The sequence below is a fragment of the Colobus angolensis genome, unplaced genomic scaffold (genome assembly GCF_000951035.1).
Source record: "Colobus angolensis palliatus isolate OR3802 unplaced genomic scaffold, Cang.pa_1.0 Scaffold205, whole genome shotgun sequence".
In the NCBI taxonomy this organism is placed as follows: Eukaryota; Metazoa; Chordata; class Mammalia; order Primates; family Cercopithecidae; genus Colobus; species Colobus angolensis.
The window spans coordinates 1,521,678-1,537,849 of record NW_012115211.1 but is presented as its reverse complement, the minus strand read 5'-3'; the positions used below and the strand labels follow the sequence as shown (position 1 = coordinate 1,537,849).

The following is a 16,172-nucleotide window of genomic DNA, read 5'->3' as shown; positions in this document are numbered from 1 at the left end:
GACACCCAGTTTTAAAATTTCTCTCTTTTGTACTCTTTCCCTTTATTTCTCAGACCAGTCAATACTTAGGGAAATAGAAAAGAACCCATGTTGAATCAATTAAACCTCTTTCCTTTATAAATTACCCAGTCTTGGGCAGTTCTTTATAGCAGTGTGAAAATGGACTAATACAGGCACTATACCACACTGTAATATAATGCCTGCTTCCTTGTCTGTTCCCCACCTCACTACCAGGCTGTGAGTATCTCCAAGATCAGGTCAGGCCTGGGTCCTACTTATCTCTTTATCCTGCATCTTACACAGGACCTGGCTTACTGAAGGAAGAGTCTCAATGAGTGTTAATTGAACTAACCCAACCCATGAACAAAATGCCACAGGGGCACTTCATGCAGTGGGTGAAGAAAGAAGAAGGAAGTATCAGGGATAGTTTCACAGGGTAGGTGGCATTAGAGCTGGATCTTGAAAGATGAGAAGTTGGCCTGGCACAGTGGTTTGTACCTGTAATCCCAACACTTTGGGAGGCCGAAGCAGATGGATCACTTGAGGTCATGAATTCAAGACTAGGCTGTCCAACATGGCAAAATCCTTTCTCTACTACAAATACAAAAATTGGCTGGGCATAGTGGCATGTGTCTGTAGTCCCAGCTACAGAGACTACAGCTTGGGAGACTGAGGCACAAGAACTGCTTGAACTTAGGAGGCGGAGGTTGCAGTGAGCCAAGATCCCACCACTGCACTCCAGCCTGGGTGACAGAGTGAGACTCTGTTTCAAAAAAAAAAACGTGACTAGGGCAATGGTATATCATCTCATTTTCTTTTAAATAAAAGAAAAATAAGAAGTTGTAAAAGATAAATGGCAACAAGCTACAGCGGCATCTGACTAGAGTGTCCAGGGATTGCTTCAGAGAGGTAATGAAATGTCATCTTATGTTATTGTTATATAGTGAAAATTATTTTCTTTTTAGTAATAATTTAGTTATTTACTGATAATTATTTTCTCTTCTTTCTGATCTCAGCTCACTGCAACCTCTGCCTCCCAGATTCAAGCAATTCTCCTGCCTCAGCCTCCCAAGTAGCTGGGATTATAGGCGCCCACTACCACACCCGGCTCATTTTTGTATTTTTCATAGAGACGGGGTTTCACCATGTTGGCTATTCTGGTCTTAAACTCCTGACCTCAGGTGATCTGCCCGCTTCGGCTGGGATTACAAACGTGAGCCACCATGCCCGGCCTAGATAATAATTATTTTCACATGAATTTTGGCTTCCCCAAGACAAGTTTTTGTCTATTTTATTCAGGAATATATCCCTGGTGACTAGAATAGGGCCTGCTACATAGTAAGCAACTCAAAATTATTTAATTATTTAGATGCTTATGGGGGATATATAGGAATTAAAAAACAATACAATCTAATAGAGCATAGTATAATACAATTCTGCTATTTGATAACTCTGTCATGGAGTAGGAGTTCCACCAGAGTAACAACCAGGTCTATCTTGATCCCTTGTATCCATCAGTACAATATTGGTGCTCAATATATATTTGTGAAAAAAACTATTAATTAAAATGTAGACTCCTACTACATCCTAAAACTGTAAACGCAGAGTGTCAGAAGGGATATATATTGATTTTTTTAATGCCGGCTTGAAAACCGAGTTCAGATACATGCTATCTGGCTTTGGGTAGGTTCTTTAGTTTCCTCCTCACCTAACAGGGATGTTGCGGGACTCAGTGAGAGAGAGAATGGTTGGAAGTGCACATAGGATACTGCCTGGCAGACAGTAGGCACTCAGTAAATGTGAGTTCTCCGTAACACGAAAACATTACTAACAGCTAAAATGACAGCTGCTTGAGAAAATAATCAGTAAGTGCCACAACCAGGCTAGAAAAGGATGAAGGACGGGCTCCTGCCCACTCCTTCGGAAACTCCACACCTGGGCCTGAGAAAGACAAACTCGGAAACTAAGTTTTTAGTCGCACCTGCCTCCGGCGTCGCTTCAGCCTCCGATGGGTCTGCGGAGGCGAAGTCCCAGTCAGGAGGGATGCGCGCCTGCGACCCTCCCGGGGATCTCGGAGCCGCTCCACGGTGGTGCCTGCCGCTACCTTTCCCACGCCTTAGTAACCGCGACGCTAGGGCAGACAGTGTAGGCGGCAACCGACAGCCAGGACGTCTAACTACAAGTCCCAGCAAGCCCCGCGGCCACGTCCTCTGACTACCTCGCGCCAGCAAGCCCCAAACTACGGATCCCGATTGACTCCGCGCGGCGCGTCACGTTGTCAGCTCTAGCCAATCGGCTTCAGACAAGTCGGAGGGGAGGGAGACGCAGAGGCGCACAACATGGCGGCGGCAGCTACACAGGGCGGGAGAAGCGGTGGTCTCGGAGGCAATAGTGGGGCTGGCGGTGGTTCCAACTGCGGGACAGGCAGTGGCCGTAGCGGCTTGTTGGATAAGGTGAGGAGCCGGTTCTTGGGAAAAGTTGAATCCCGGGGAGGCCTGGGAGGCGGCGAGCCCACCTTCCCATCCCCGTCTCCCTTATTTTCTACGGCCTTTTGAGGGGAGCCCTTGTGTGACCGCTATGACAACCCTACGCACGCTTGTAGGCTGCCCTCATCACACTTCAAACCTGGACCCTCTCCTCTTTAGGACTTCTTCGCTTCTCGCAAGTGTTCTGGTCCTGGCCGCCACAGCTTTTTCGGTAATTTGGTTCTTTCTATACTTAATCATGTCCATCGCTTTTCCGCTGGGGTGCTGGGTGCACTGTTACCAGTGCCCGTTTCACAGACACTGAAAACCGAAGCCCAAGGATTCAAGAATCGATATTCTCGAAACTCCCTACCACCATCACACTTGCATGCTGCTACAGATTCCAAAGTGCTTCTTATCCTTTTGCTTACTTAAGTTTTTAGGCATTTTATCATGATAGGCGAATACTTAAAATATTTGAGTATTGACTCTTCTACTGGGCTGACAAGAAGCTTTTAAGATTTTTCTTTCTTTCTGTTGTTTTTCCCCGCCCTCTCCTCTCTCCCCTCTACCTCCCTGTTTGCTACCAAGTGCACTGCTGCCCGCTCACGCTTGCCCCTTTCCTCCTCTGCTCATCCAATTTTTTTTTTTTTAACTGCAGTCCTAGCAACAAGGGCTTAAAAGAAAAGAAAAAAAGGAAAACTGTCCCTGGATTGGCCCTTCTTGCTCTTTGCACAGCGTCTTGGAAGAAACAGATGGATGGAGAACTTCTTCCTAGTGTTGATTTTGCCTCTAATTAGCTTTGTGACCTTGAAATATGCTTGCTCTCTCTATGTCTATTTGCTCATCTGCAAAGTGAGAGATTTAGCCTTAAAATGAGGGACTTAACCCTAAATTCCCTTCCAGTTCTCTCATTGTAGGGCCTTGGGCTGGTTTGATGAGAATTGTTAAGCATGGTGTCTTTACTATAGTAAACAGGAGTTTTGAATTTAATTGAAAACAGCTTTCAGACTTCCCTTTGCATAACACATGGTAGGTGCTTAAGAAATGAAAACTTGATTATGTTGAGGGGTTCAGATCCAGGTCTTTTTACTTGTCTTTTTGAGTGTCATTGGTTTTGAAAGACATGGTTCTCACACACTTCTCTTGTGAGGGGTCTCACTCCATTGCCCGGAATGGATCTTAGCTCACTGCAGCCTTGAACTCCGAGGCTTAGGTGATCTTCCCACCCCAGCCTCCTGAGTAGTTGGGGCTGCAAATGTGCACCACCACGCCTGGCTAATTTTTTTGCTTTTAACTTTTCTGTAGAGTCAGGGTCTTACTGTGTTGCCCTGGCTGGTGTCAAATTCCTGGACCTCAAGTGATCCTCCCATCTCAGCTCCCCAAAGTGCTGGGATTACAGGCATGAGTCACCATGCACCTGGCCTCACACTCAAACCTTAAGATACAGAAACATGTTCTGGAGGTTGGGATGGTAAATTGCTTCAAGACATGAGAGTATGGGGAATTGATGGTCATTTGTGTACACAAATCCTTCCCTCTTCCTGGGTAAGCACCTCACAACCTGGGCTTACCTGGCCCACTAACTGCTCTTGCTCTTCCTTGCAGTGGGATTATCATCAGCAAACATTAAGTATGGGCATTCTGCTAAGGCAGTATGGAATACTATTATTATGGAATAGTGTATATGGCACCATTGTGTTATTGAAAGAATCTGCATTTGGGGATCGTAAGATTTCAGCTTTGAAGTATTTCTGCTACTTGCAAACAGTATGAAGACTGGCAAGTCAATTAACGTTTCTTCATTTGGAATTTTAGAATCTCTGGCACCTGTATCACGGGGTTTTGGGAAGAACCAAGTAAGACAGTACACGTTAATGATCTCCATTACCTGTAGTGTCCAGTACAAATGTGTGATGGTGGAGGAGTAAATCAAGAATCCTAATATCAGAGAGCACTCAGAACTGCTGAATATAGAAGATGGGGTAATTGAATCTATTTAAGGAAGTATATGGTATATTCGCACAAGTGTGTACTTGTTAGAGAAGTTCAAATGAGAGAGAGAGTGATCCCTGCAAGCTTATTGATAAGAGTAAGAGCCTCAGCCAGGCATGGTGGCTCACACCTGTAATCCCAGCTCTTTGGAAGGCCAAGGCAGGCGGGTCACCTGAGGTCGGAAGTTCAAGACCAGCCAGACCAACATGGAGAAACCCTGTCTCTACTAAAAATTAACCGAGCATGGTGGCACATGCCTGTAATCCCAGCTACTTGGGAGGCTGAGGCAGGAGAACCGCTTGAACCTGGGAGGTGGAGGTTGCAGTGAGCCAAGATCACGCCATTGCACTCCAGCCTGGGCAATGAGAGGGAAATCCATCTCGGAAAAAAAAAAAAAAAGAAGAGTAAGAGCCTCAAGGAAAGGCCTCATTCCTGAGAGTGGAACTGGCACCTTATTTGAGGGGAGAAAGGAAAGACATGCCAGGTAAAAAAGTCTCCTTGAGTGAAGGTACACAGATATGATGGTGTTTAATGTTTCTCAGTTATTGAGTTGACTAGAAGGCTCTCTAAAGGAACTGTAGTGACAAGTAGATAGAATCCGATTAGGGAGGCCATGGATTGCTTGAAGTAGGAGAAGAAAGCTGTTGAAGGGTTTTGAGACTGTGTAAAGTGGTTTTTAGGAAAACTAGTGAGATGGTTTGGAGAGAGAGAAATTAGAAGACTTCTTAATAAGGCCATATACACAGTAGTGTATAATATATGATAAAAAGAGACAAATTTGAGTTTTAGTGCAGCATGTTATTAGGTTGGTGCAAAAGTAATTGCTGTTTTTGCCATTGAAAGTAATGGCAAAAACCACGATAACTTTTGCACCTACCTAATAAAAGCCACATGACCTTGGATAAGTTGTGTGATATTGCTGAATTGAAATTTCCTTATGTAAATCTTGTGGGCATTCATACGTGTTATAGTAAGGATCACATTGTATAGTGCTGGTAAATGTTCTTTGGGTTTTTTTGTTTGGTTTCCTCTGCCCTTTTTATTTTACTATTTTTTTTGGTAAAGACAAGGTCTCACTGTGTTGCCTAGACTAATCTTGAACCCCTGGCCTCAAGTGATCTGCCCACCTCAGCCTCCCAAAAGTACTGAAATTACAGGCATGAGCCACCGCACCCAGCTCTGTTCCCTGTCCTTTGGAATCTACTAGAAGTAAATGTTCTTTGTGCGGGGCTGTCTGTGGTAAAAATAGAATGACAAGGTGATGAGAACCCCAACATGAGTAGCAGAAATAGATAAAAGGTCTCACAAAAGAGTGCTTGAAAGATTTATCCAATAAGTGAGGGACGGAAGAGACAAAATAGTCAAGAACTGCTTGAGTGCTTTTTCTTGGAAAACTTGATTTTCAGCCTTACATTGAACTGTTCCCTCTCTGAATTCCTCTAGCACTTACACTGCACATGGGAATTAAACTGTCACTTAATATGATATACTATCTTGTATTATTTCACCAATTTGTATTTGCCCATTTTCCTGTGAGTGCTTCTCTATAGTGATCAACACAGGATAAGTACTTTTAGCATTGAATTTCGCACAGAAACAACTTGAGATCTGTCACCTCAGTGTTCAGAATCAGCTTTAGAGGATGGTGCCTCTCATTGTTTGAAGACTGAGGGTACTGTGGGAGAGAACTTGGGGAGAAAAGTGTTATTCTCTGGAGCAGGATCTGAACTAATAGACTTTTGCTTTGTGGGAATGAGGCCATTACCTTTAATATAATTTCTTTTTTTTTTTTTTTTAAAGACAGAGTCTCAATTTGTCGCAATCTCTACTCACTGCAACCCCCACCTCCCAGGTCCAAGCAATTCTCCTGCCTCAGTCTCTCCAGTAGCTGGGATTACAGGCATCTGCCTCCATGCCCAGCTAATTTTTGTATATTCAGTAGAGACAGGGTTTCACTGTGTTGGCCAGGCTGGTCTTGAACTCCTGACCTCAGGTGATCCAATGGCCTTGACCTCCCAAAGTGCGGGGTTTACAAGTGTGCACCACCACACCTAGCCTAATATAATTTATTTAATTTAATGTGTCTTGATTTTGGCGAGGAGGGTTTTTATTTTATTTCTGCAGCTGTAGTTTTACTTGCCATAAAGAAGTGCAATAAAGAGATGCAAATATGCTCCTAGTTTTCCCTAAGCAGATGTGAATTTCCACTCTTATGAAACTGACTTTAAGAACACAGCAATTCTTGTTTCCTGATCTTAAAAATAAGTATGCAAATATAATCTTTCCGCCTCCATCACAGAATAACTTGACTTAGATCATTGCAGTGTGTTATTTTGCCCCAAATACATCAAAGCATTTTCTTCTGCCTGGCAGTTATAAAGAAAAGCTGCTTGCTTAATTTGTTTTGGCTATTAAAGTTGATATGTGGTGTTAAACCATGCTTTCCAGAAGCTATTGTCTGGACCCTTTTAGCCTTATACCTGGATTTCTGTCTCCTGGCTAGCCTGTCAGCCTGATCGTAAAGAACAGCTTTAATCTGTTTACATCAGACTCCTTTGAGAATTAGTTAAAATTAACAGATTTTTGGACCTTTTCTTAGGCCTGAATATCTGCATTTTTCTTCACATGTCTCCATTACCTCTGCATTTTAACAGTTACTTCCAGGTTGAGAACTACTGGCTTAAATGATTTTTTTAAGTCTCTTCTGGTTCTGACATTTTAAGGTTTTTGTTTTGTTTTGTTTTGTTTTTAAAAGCTATTCTGCTTAATGGTGGTTTCTTTAAAATGTTTTTAATAAAGAGACCCTGAAACTCATCTGATGCTTCAGCCTCATTTTGTAGACATGGACACAAGCAATGCAACTTGCCCAAGACCACACAGTGAATTAGTAACACTTACAGAACCTGGCTTCCCCAGTACTTAATCCAGTGCTCTTTCTTTACTCAGCACATTGCTTCCCATACCACAGTGTGTCTTGTGCTAACTAATGTGCTAGCTAACATAGTAGTGGGATGAACATCTGTTGTGAGGTGAAAGACCTAGGCTGTAGCCTTGGCTTTGTCACCTACCAATCACATGTCCTTAGGTGTCTCCTCTTTTACTCTACTGGAAGATACCTTAGCTTGCCAGACTTCCAGATGATATGCTTGTGCCCTGTTACCTAGCTTTGACAAGGAAGATGAACGGTTTTATGACATTACTATAATTGTATGTGTTTGTTTAATGAAACAAGGTGCTGGCCTTTTAATACTGTTTTGCAAACTGATCCTATTAGGATCTCAAAATTCATTATTTTTTATTTCCTCAAAATAAAAAGTATGTGTGTGTCAAAGACCACTATCAAGAAAGTGAAAAAAGAAATCCGCAGAATGAGAGAAAACGTTTTCAAATCATATATCTGATAAGCGTCTAGCATCTAGACTATATAAAGAATTTTACAACTCAGTAATAAAAAGACAGCAACCTAGTTTTTAAAAGGGCAAAAGATGTAAATAGACATTTCTCCGTAGAAGATGTACAAATAGCCTGTAGCACATGGAAAGATACGCAACATCATCAGTCATTAGAGAAATGCAAAGTAAAACAACAATGAGAAACCACTTCACATCCACTAAGATTGCTATAATAAAGGGGGAAAAAAAGGAAAATAACCTGTTTTGGTGTAAATATGGAGAAATCAGAATCTTCATATATCGCTAACGGATGTAAAATGTGGTGGCACTCTTGGAAACAGTTTGACAGTTCCTCAGAAAATTCAACGTAAAGTTAACCATATGACCCAGCAATTCCACTCCTAGGTATATACCCAAGAGAATTGAAAATATGTCTCCACAGGAAATCTTGGCACACAAATGTTCATAACACAGTTATCATAATCGCCTAAAGGTAGAAACAGTCTGTCAGCTGATGAATGGATAAACACAATGTGATATATCTATACAATGGAATATAATTTGACTGTTAGAATAAAGTATTGATACATACTACAATATGGATGAATCTTGAAAATGTGCTAAGTGAAAGAAGCCAATCACAAAAGGCCATATATAGTATGACTGCATTTGTTTGAAATGTCCAGAATAGGCAAATCCATAGAGACAGAAAATAGATTGTTGGCTGCCAGGGGATAGGGGACAGGAATAAGATGTGACTGCTAATGGTTATGGAGTTTCTTTTTGAGGGTATGCATATATTCTAGAATTAGATAGTGGTGATGGTTGTATAACTTTGTGAGTATACTAAGAACCCCTGAATTGGCATATTTTTAAATAGTGAATTTTATAGTGTGTGAATTGTATCACAATTTTAGAAACTTATTTTTGTCTTTCATGGAGTAACCCTTAAAGTTTCAGATTATTTGTTTTTTTAAACTGTATCATGTAACACAGTGGTATCACAGACACTGATTACTTTTGTACTTTAATTACTAATTAAAAGACTATGTATATGTATTATATATGTGTATATATAGTATATATACATACATATATTTAGTGAGTCTTTTAATTAGTAATTAAAGTAATGGTGTATATATATATACTATATATATATAATCTGCCTGCCAAGGTACCTTTTTCAGCTATTGCCAGCACCATTTCTCTGCTCTGATCTCTTATCAAATTTCAATAGTTTTTTATATTACTTAGCCTTTCAGTAGCATTTGACTTATTGATCACTTCTTTCTTCTTGAAATATTTTCTTTACTTGGCTTCTAGGACACCGTTTGCCCCCAATTTTCCTCCTCTGTCAACTAGTCTCTGTTGTCTTCATTATTCTTTGGTCTTCTTCCTGACCTGTGTAAATATTGCCAGTCCCTGAGCTTATTACCCCTGGCCCTCTCCTCTGTCTACCCTCATCCCAAGGTGATACCCAATGTCGTGGCTTGAATAACATGTAGAAGTTGCTGACTTCTACATTTATATTCTCAACCTGGACCTTTCCTATAAACCCCAGACTTTTATGTCCAACTGCCTGCTTGTCATCTCCACTTAAATGTATATCAGGCATCAATAGCCAGAGCCAGTCTCCTGATTTCTGCTTACCCCTCAAAGTGCTTCTCTCTCAGTCTTTCTCATTTCAGTTAGACACCTCCATTCATCTAATTTATTCAAACAAAAACCTGAGAGTTACCCTTGATTCTTCTCTTTGCCTTGTACTCCACAGCCATCCCATCGTTGTATTTTCCTGGCTGTACATCCAGAATCTGACCACTCCTACCTAGACAGCTGTAGTAACCGTTTCAACTGATCTTCCAGCTTCTGTGCTTGGCTCCCTTACATTTTGTTCTCCACACAGCAGCTAGACTGATGTTTTAAAACATGGATCACTCACTCTCTTGCTGAAATATCTCCAGTAACTTCCCATCTCAATTAACTAAAATCCACACCCCTAATTGTGGCCTATTTTGTATCCCCTACATTGTGAGCAGCAAGCCACCCAGGTGCCGAGGCAAGAGACTGAGGGCACAAACTATTCCAGTATAATAAAATATATAAAATAAGAATAGTTATACTAGATATAAATAATATAGATGATTATATATGAATATCATTAATCATTAGTTTGTAGCAATTACTCTTTACTCCAATATTATAATAATCCTCGCTTTACAATCATGACCTAGGAAAAACTAGGCCGTACAAGGATAGGAGCTGAAGGGACACGGTGAGAAGTAACCAGAAGACAGGAGTGCAAGCCTTCTGTTATGCCCGGAAGGACCACCAGAGGGCTCCTTGGTCTAGCGGTAACGCCAGTGTCTGGGAAGACGTCTGTTGCCAAGCAGACCATGGTCTAGCGGTAGCATCAGTGTCAAGGAAAAACACCTGCTACTTAGCAGACCAGGAAAGGGAGTCTGCCTTTCCCCGGAGGAGTTTAGAGAAGACTGTACTCCTCCACCTCTTGCAGTTATCCGGAGGCCTAACCATCTCCCTGTGATGCTGTGCTTCAATGGTCACGCTCCTAGTCCATCTTCATGTTCCATCCTGTACACCCAGTTCTGCCTTTTAGACAGTAGTAACAAATTAGTGAAAGTACTAAAAGTCCCTGATATGCAGAAATAATGGCGTAAGCTGTCTCTCTTATTCTCCTCTCTTTCTCTCTGCCTCGGCTGCCAGGGCCCCCTGTCTAGTGGACACGTGACTCATGTGACCTTGTCAATTATTAGAGATGGCTCACACTCCTTACCCTGCCCCTTTGTCTTGTATCCAATAAATATCAGCGCAGCCTGGCATTCGGGGCCACTACCGGTCTCCGCATCTTGGTGGTAGTGGTCCCCTGGGCCCAACTGTCTTTTCTTTTATCTCTTTGTCTTGTGTCTTTATTCCTACAATCTCTCGTCTCTGCACACGGGGAGAAAAACCCACCGACCCTGTGGGACTGGACCCTACACTACATGTTCTTGATCCTGCCTGTTTCTGTCATCCTCATCTGTCAGTTTCTGCTTGAGTTACTGACTCTGGAAACCCTGGCTTTTCTGCTGTTCCTCAAACACATTAAGCTTGGGGGATTTTGGTGTTCTGTTTTCACTAGGGCACTCCAGATTTTCTCATGGGTTACTCCTTTATTCAGCTCTGCTCAGATGTTAACTTTTCCCTCACTATTTTTTAGTATTTTTAAAAACTCTATTGCATTTTTCTGTATAATCTTTTTTACAACCTGGAATTATATGCATATTTGTTTACTTATTCTTTATGTTCCATACAAGAAGAAGCTCTACGAGTGCAGAATTTGTCTTGTTTATGACTATATCCCTAGTGGCTAGAACAGTGCTTGGCACATAGCAAGCAGCCATTCAATATTAATTTAAAGAAAATAAAGAAGTGTAATTGCCAAAAAGGTTGTGTTTAAAAATATTTTTTTTTCTTTTAAAAGATTGTCCAACACTGGAATGAATTGCTATTGAGAGACTTGGCAGTTTCCTTAAAAAGAAAAAGAAACCTAGAAGAGTCATATAACAGTTACTATTTTTCTAGGCAGTAGGAGATGGATATCAGATGAAACAGCTGTGTGGTCCTATGCCTGAATTTGCACTCAGCTGCATTTTTCAGAACTGATTGCATGTAATTCTTAAATGGAGTATGTGATCTGTTACCTTTCTAGAATAAGGACTCATCACACATCCGTATCAATGTAGTACATTCCTAGCCAGTCTTTGTGCCTTAATTCAGGTCTTCCTTGGCAACATCCCTCTGTCTTCCATCCCTCCCCAGTCAGCTTTGCTGCAGATTGATATCCCTGAGGTAATAGGTAACATTTTATCCAGAATCTTTTATGCAGATCCTTGAACCTGTAGTGTGCCCTTGCCCCTCTATGTCTACTTCTTACCATTTAGCACTTAGCGTAGTTTATAATTCATTGTTAAGTACAGGATTTTCCTTAACACAATTTTAAAGACCCTTTTTTTTGTGTATCTGATTTCTTGTCTACCCATTGCAAAGGTAAGAAATTTATATTGGTTGATTATGCCAACAATTCAGTCAGACTTTAGAAGATGTTAGTTGCTAGTATTGAAAGGATTGTTGACTACATTTCAGTTTGCTGGTAGAAAAAATACTTCATTGTCGGAGCATTGCTGATTAATATGCTGAATCAAGTTGTTTTAACTTTAAGCTCTTTTCAGCCTTAAATCTCACACTTTCTGGGTTCAGTGGTAGGATTTTAAGTCATGGATCCAGTGACCTGGCCCTCAAAGAGCTGTAGTCATGTAGGCTTCTCTATCATGGGCTGAGTTGATGTAGAAGCAGCCGTGTCACAGCTAAATGCAGTTTGTGGTGGAGTAGAGAAGGCAATATAAAACCTAAGAATCAGTTTCTCTGGGGTTGTCACTAATGTGCATGCTCATAATTTAATTAACACATGCTAATTTCCTAACTTCTAACTCCAGTGATGAATGCAGTCAGTAATAAGCACTGTTAAGCTAGTAATTTTCTTTGCAGTGTATCTTGACCATTTTTATAAAAAACAGATTGAAATTGAAGATTCAGTGTGTTGCTAAGAGCATAATCTCTTTGAGATACCATGTTTTTGCTGAATTGGGATTTAAATTAGATGACAGTGCACATTCTTAAGATAGACATCGTTTTCTCCCCAAACTGAACATTTTCTTTTCTTGCTAAATATGTGTGTGGGGGGATATGGTCACATATATATTTCCAACTGAAATTGTAATCTCAGCTTCTGAATTTGCCATCAGTTTTTATTATCTCCTTATTTTAGTTTAGAACTCCACATATACAAATGGGTATCCTCTTTCCTCCTTCTTGGAAAATGACATAATGGCTCCAACAAGTCATCCAAGCCCTAATTCTAGTAGGTGGTCGTCTCTGTCTCTTCTCTTTCATGTTCCTTATAACTAGTCTGTTACTAAGTCCTGCCAATTCTACCTCAGAAATACTCCCTTTCATTCTCCCTACTGCTGCTCTATTGAGCATTGAGGCTCTGCACTTACATCAGGCTCCATCTGCATCTCTATGTCCAGTGTTACTCCTCTCCAGATCATCTGCCAGGTTGCCACTAAAATGACTTTAAAAAAAAAACATAAATTTGATTGTTATTCCCCTACTTAAAATACTCTCCATTGCCCGCTTCAGAATAAAATTCAAGTTTCTTAGCCTAATAACTAGGAAATGGTTTCTCTCAGATGCCTTATCTCCTGCTACCTTCCCCCTTTGCAGCTTCTGTCTACTTTCTAAACTGGGATAAAGGAGAGAAAAAGTTTATTTTTCTTAAAGCCATGCTCAATTCTGTCTAAATCAGAACAGGGTCACCATTGACACCATTCTCACCCCTGGTAATTCTTCATCTCTCCAGTGTGAATTGAGGAATCCTTTGAGTCCTATTATCAAGCCAGGGAACTTTATGAAGCAGTCCACTCAGGTCTTTTATATCACTGCGTAACTTCTCTTTTCACTGTTATTAAAATAAGAAAATTGAAGGTGTTCATGTTGTCATACTCAAAACAATTTTGTTTTGTTGGACATATCCTAATGGCCAAGGATTTCGTCCTTTCGTTTTTTGAGATGGAGTCTCACTCCGTTGTCCAGGTTGGAGTGCAGTGGCACAATCACGGCCCACTGCAGCCTACACCTCCTGGGCTCAAGCCATCCTCCTGCCTCAGTCTCCCAAGTACCTGGGACTGTAGGTGGGCACCACCATGCTTGGCTAATTTTTTTAGTTAAAATTTTTTTTTTAGATATAGGGTCTTGCTGTGTTGCCCAGGCTGATCTCAGACTCCTGAACTCAAGCAATCCTTCCTCCTTGGCCTCCCAAAGTGCTGAAGTTATAAACGTGAGCCACTGTGCCTGGCTTATTTTGTCTCTTTTTTTGATCCCACCCTATCCCTTTAAGCCTGGTGACGCATGGGGAACAGAAGGCTGTATTCCCTCAAATGAGTTAATTTGGAAAATGCCTTCCTGCATTGACTGCATATCCTTCAGACCTGAGTTGTGTTTAATATCCTGCCTAATCACTTACGGAGTTCCTGATGCCATACCTTCAGTGAAATGTCTTCGTAGAATTTTTTGTTATTCAAATGTGCAGTGGAGAAACGTAACTGAAATGATTCTTCATAGTGTTCTATTAAAGCTATCAAATGCCTGTTTTCTTTTAACTAGTTAGCCAGCCAGCTCTGGCATCAGGTATGTTAGTTTGATAAAAGTTGTCTTTATCTTGGCCGGGTGTAGTGGCACTTTGAGAGGCTGGGGTACGTGGATCACTTGAGGCCAGGAGTTCGAGACTAGCCTGGCCAACATGGTGAAACCCCATCTCTATTAAAAAATACAAAAAACTAGCCTGGTGTGATGACACATGCCTGTAATCCCAGCTACTCGGGAGGCTGAGGCATGAGAATTGCTTGAACGCAGGAGGCGGAGGTTGCAGTGAGCTGAGATCATGCCACTGCACTCAGCCTGGGCAACAGAGCAAGACTCTGTCTCCCAAAAAAAAAAAAAAAGTTGTCTTTATCTCTTCAGTGGGTAGTGTAGAGGAGTAATTTCTTTAAAATAGTACTTTTTGAGCTCTGTTTTCAGCCAAATTGCAGTTGGTTTTACATTGAGTGGGGAGATTCAACATTTTTGATACCCTGTAAGTTTTGTGATCCTATTCAGATTAACTTTTTTTTTTTTTTTTTTAGGTTTTTAAAATGTTATTAACTAGAGCTTGTTAGGAATCAAGATATATTGTATAGCTGTCACTTCAGGGACCTCTTTGCTTCCTGTTCTTTTGTATTTTTGAAGGCTAATAATTCCTTTCCTTTCCATGGGAAAGCAGTGTAGAATAGTGAGAGAGCATGGGTTTTGAGTCCTGGCTTTACAACTTTCTATCTTTCATCTTTGGCAAATTTTTTAAACCCTTAGTGTTATCTGTGAAAGGAGGATTTTAACTGTTCTTACCTTGTAGAGTTATTGTGGAAATTAAGTGAGGTAGTGTATATAAAATACTTAGCACATACATAGCACATGTTAGGCATTCAGGAAATGGTAGCTATGATTATACCTTCTGTCTGCACTCCATCCCTTAAAAAAATTCTGTGAATAAGAACCAAGCGAGATCATTTTGAGCATGTCTGCATTTGCTAAATTTAGACTGTCTAAATTTAGACATTTTAGAGATCTTTTTCTTCCCTTTTTTTCTTTATGAGTATTTAGACATAAAAAAATAATAAGCTATTGAAAGAATATTGTGTTCCAGGCTCTGAGAATACAAAAGTGTGTAGTCCCTGTTACCCAGTGAGGGAGATAATACATACAGTCAGGTAATAATGATGCAGTGTATTATATAGTTTTATATCAGTAATAGCAACAACAATAGCTAATTTTTATTAAGTACTTGCTAGGTACTGTGCACTGTGCTATGTTTTATAATTACACTATTTACTTCTTATACCAACTTGTGAAATAGATACTTTCACCCTCTTTATTTTACAATTGAGCAAACTAATAAGGCTTTAGAACGGTTAAATTATTTGCCCAATGCCTTCCAGTATTAAGTGGAAAAGTGAGGATTAAAATAAAGTAGCCTGACTCCATTCTCCCTTGGATAATAAGGATTCACCTTATTGGGTGAGGAAAAAAAGCATTTGCCTGCATACATTTGTATTTAGTCTAAATCCAGTCAGTTTGTTTTTTGTTTTTTGTTTGTTGGTTTGTTTGTTTGTTTTTTGAGATGGAGTCTTCCTCTGTTCACCCAGGCTAGAGTGTAGTGGCACCATCTCAGCTCACTGTAACCTCCGCCTCCCGGATTCAAGCAATTCTCTTTCCTCAGCCTCCCGAGTAGCTGGGATTACTTAGCCTGGCTAAGTTTTGTACTTTTAGTAGAGACAGGGTTTCACAATGTTGGCCAGGCTGGTCTCGAACTCCTGACCTCAAACGATCCATCTGCCTCAGCCTCCCAAAGTGCTGGGATTATAGGAGTGAGCCACTGCGCCTGGCCAAAACCAGTTAGCTTGTGATTTGAAGTACAGTACACCTTTAAGAATAAGGCCACAATCTGCTTTGGGATTGAGTTCAGGAATTAAGGCAAGTAAAAATAAATCTATATCACTGAAGAAGAGACAGTTTTATAATGAGACATGTATTTGTAATTTAGCCCTAAAGAATTTTGTTGGCTGTCATTTACTAGTTGTATGTCACTTAACCTCTTTAAAGTCTCGTTTTCTAATCTGAAGGACATTGGTGTCTGGATTGAGGGTCTACTTAGTGCTGCAATAAAAAGATG

The 16,172-nt window shown here is 40.8% G+C and overlaps 2 protein-coding genes across 4 annotated transcripts in view; one reads left to right on the top strand and one right to left on the bottom strand.

Annotated features, from left to right (window-relative positions):
- XRRA1 (X-ray radiation resistance associated 1) overlaps positions 1–2,241 on the bottom strand; it is a 105,335-nt gene extending 103,094 nt beyond the window's left edge. For both annotated transcript variants that reach the window (XM_011942032.1, XM_011942033.1), the window contains exon 1: positions 1,982–2,241. The gene's annotated coding sequence lies outside the window, so the exon portion shown is untranslated. The remainder of the gene's footprint in view (positions 1–1,981) is intronic.
- Positions 2,242–2,306: 65 nt separating this feature from the next.
- SPCS2 (signal peptidase complex subunit 2 homolog (S. cerevisiae)) overlaps positions 2,307–16,172 on the top strand; it is a 29,223-nt gene continuing 15,357 nt past the window's right edge. Inside the window, exon 1 of one of the 2 annotated variants that reach the window (XM_011942031.1) lies at positions 2,307–2,453. In XM_011942031.1, coding sequence (XP_011797421.1) covers positions 2,340–2,453 — 114 coding nt within the window. In that variant the 5' untranslated portion in view covers positions 2,307–2,339. The remainder of the gene's footprint in view (positions 2,454–16,172) is intronic. The other variant, XM_011942030.1, reaches the window with a different exon arrangement.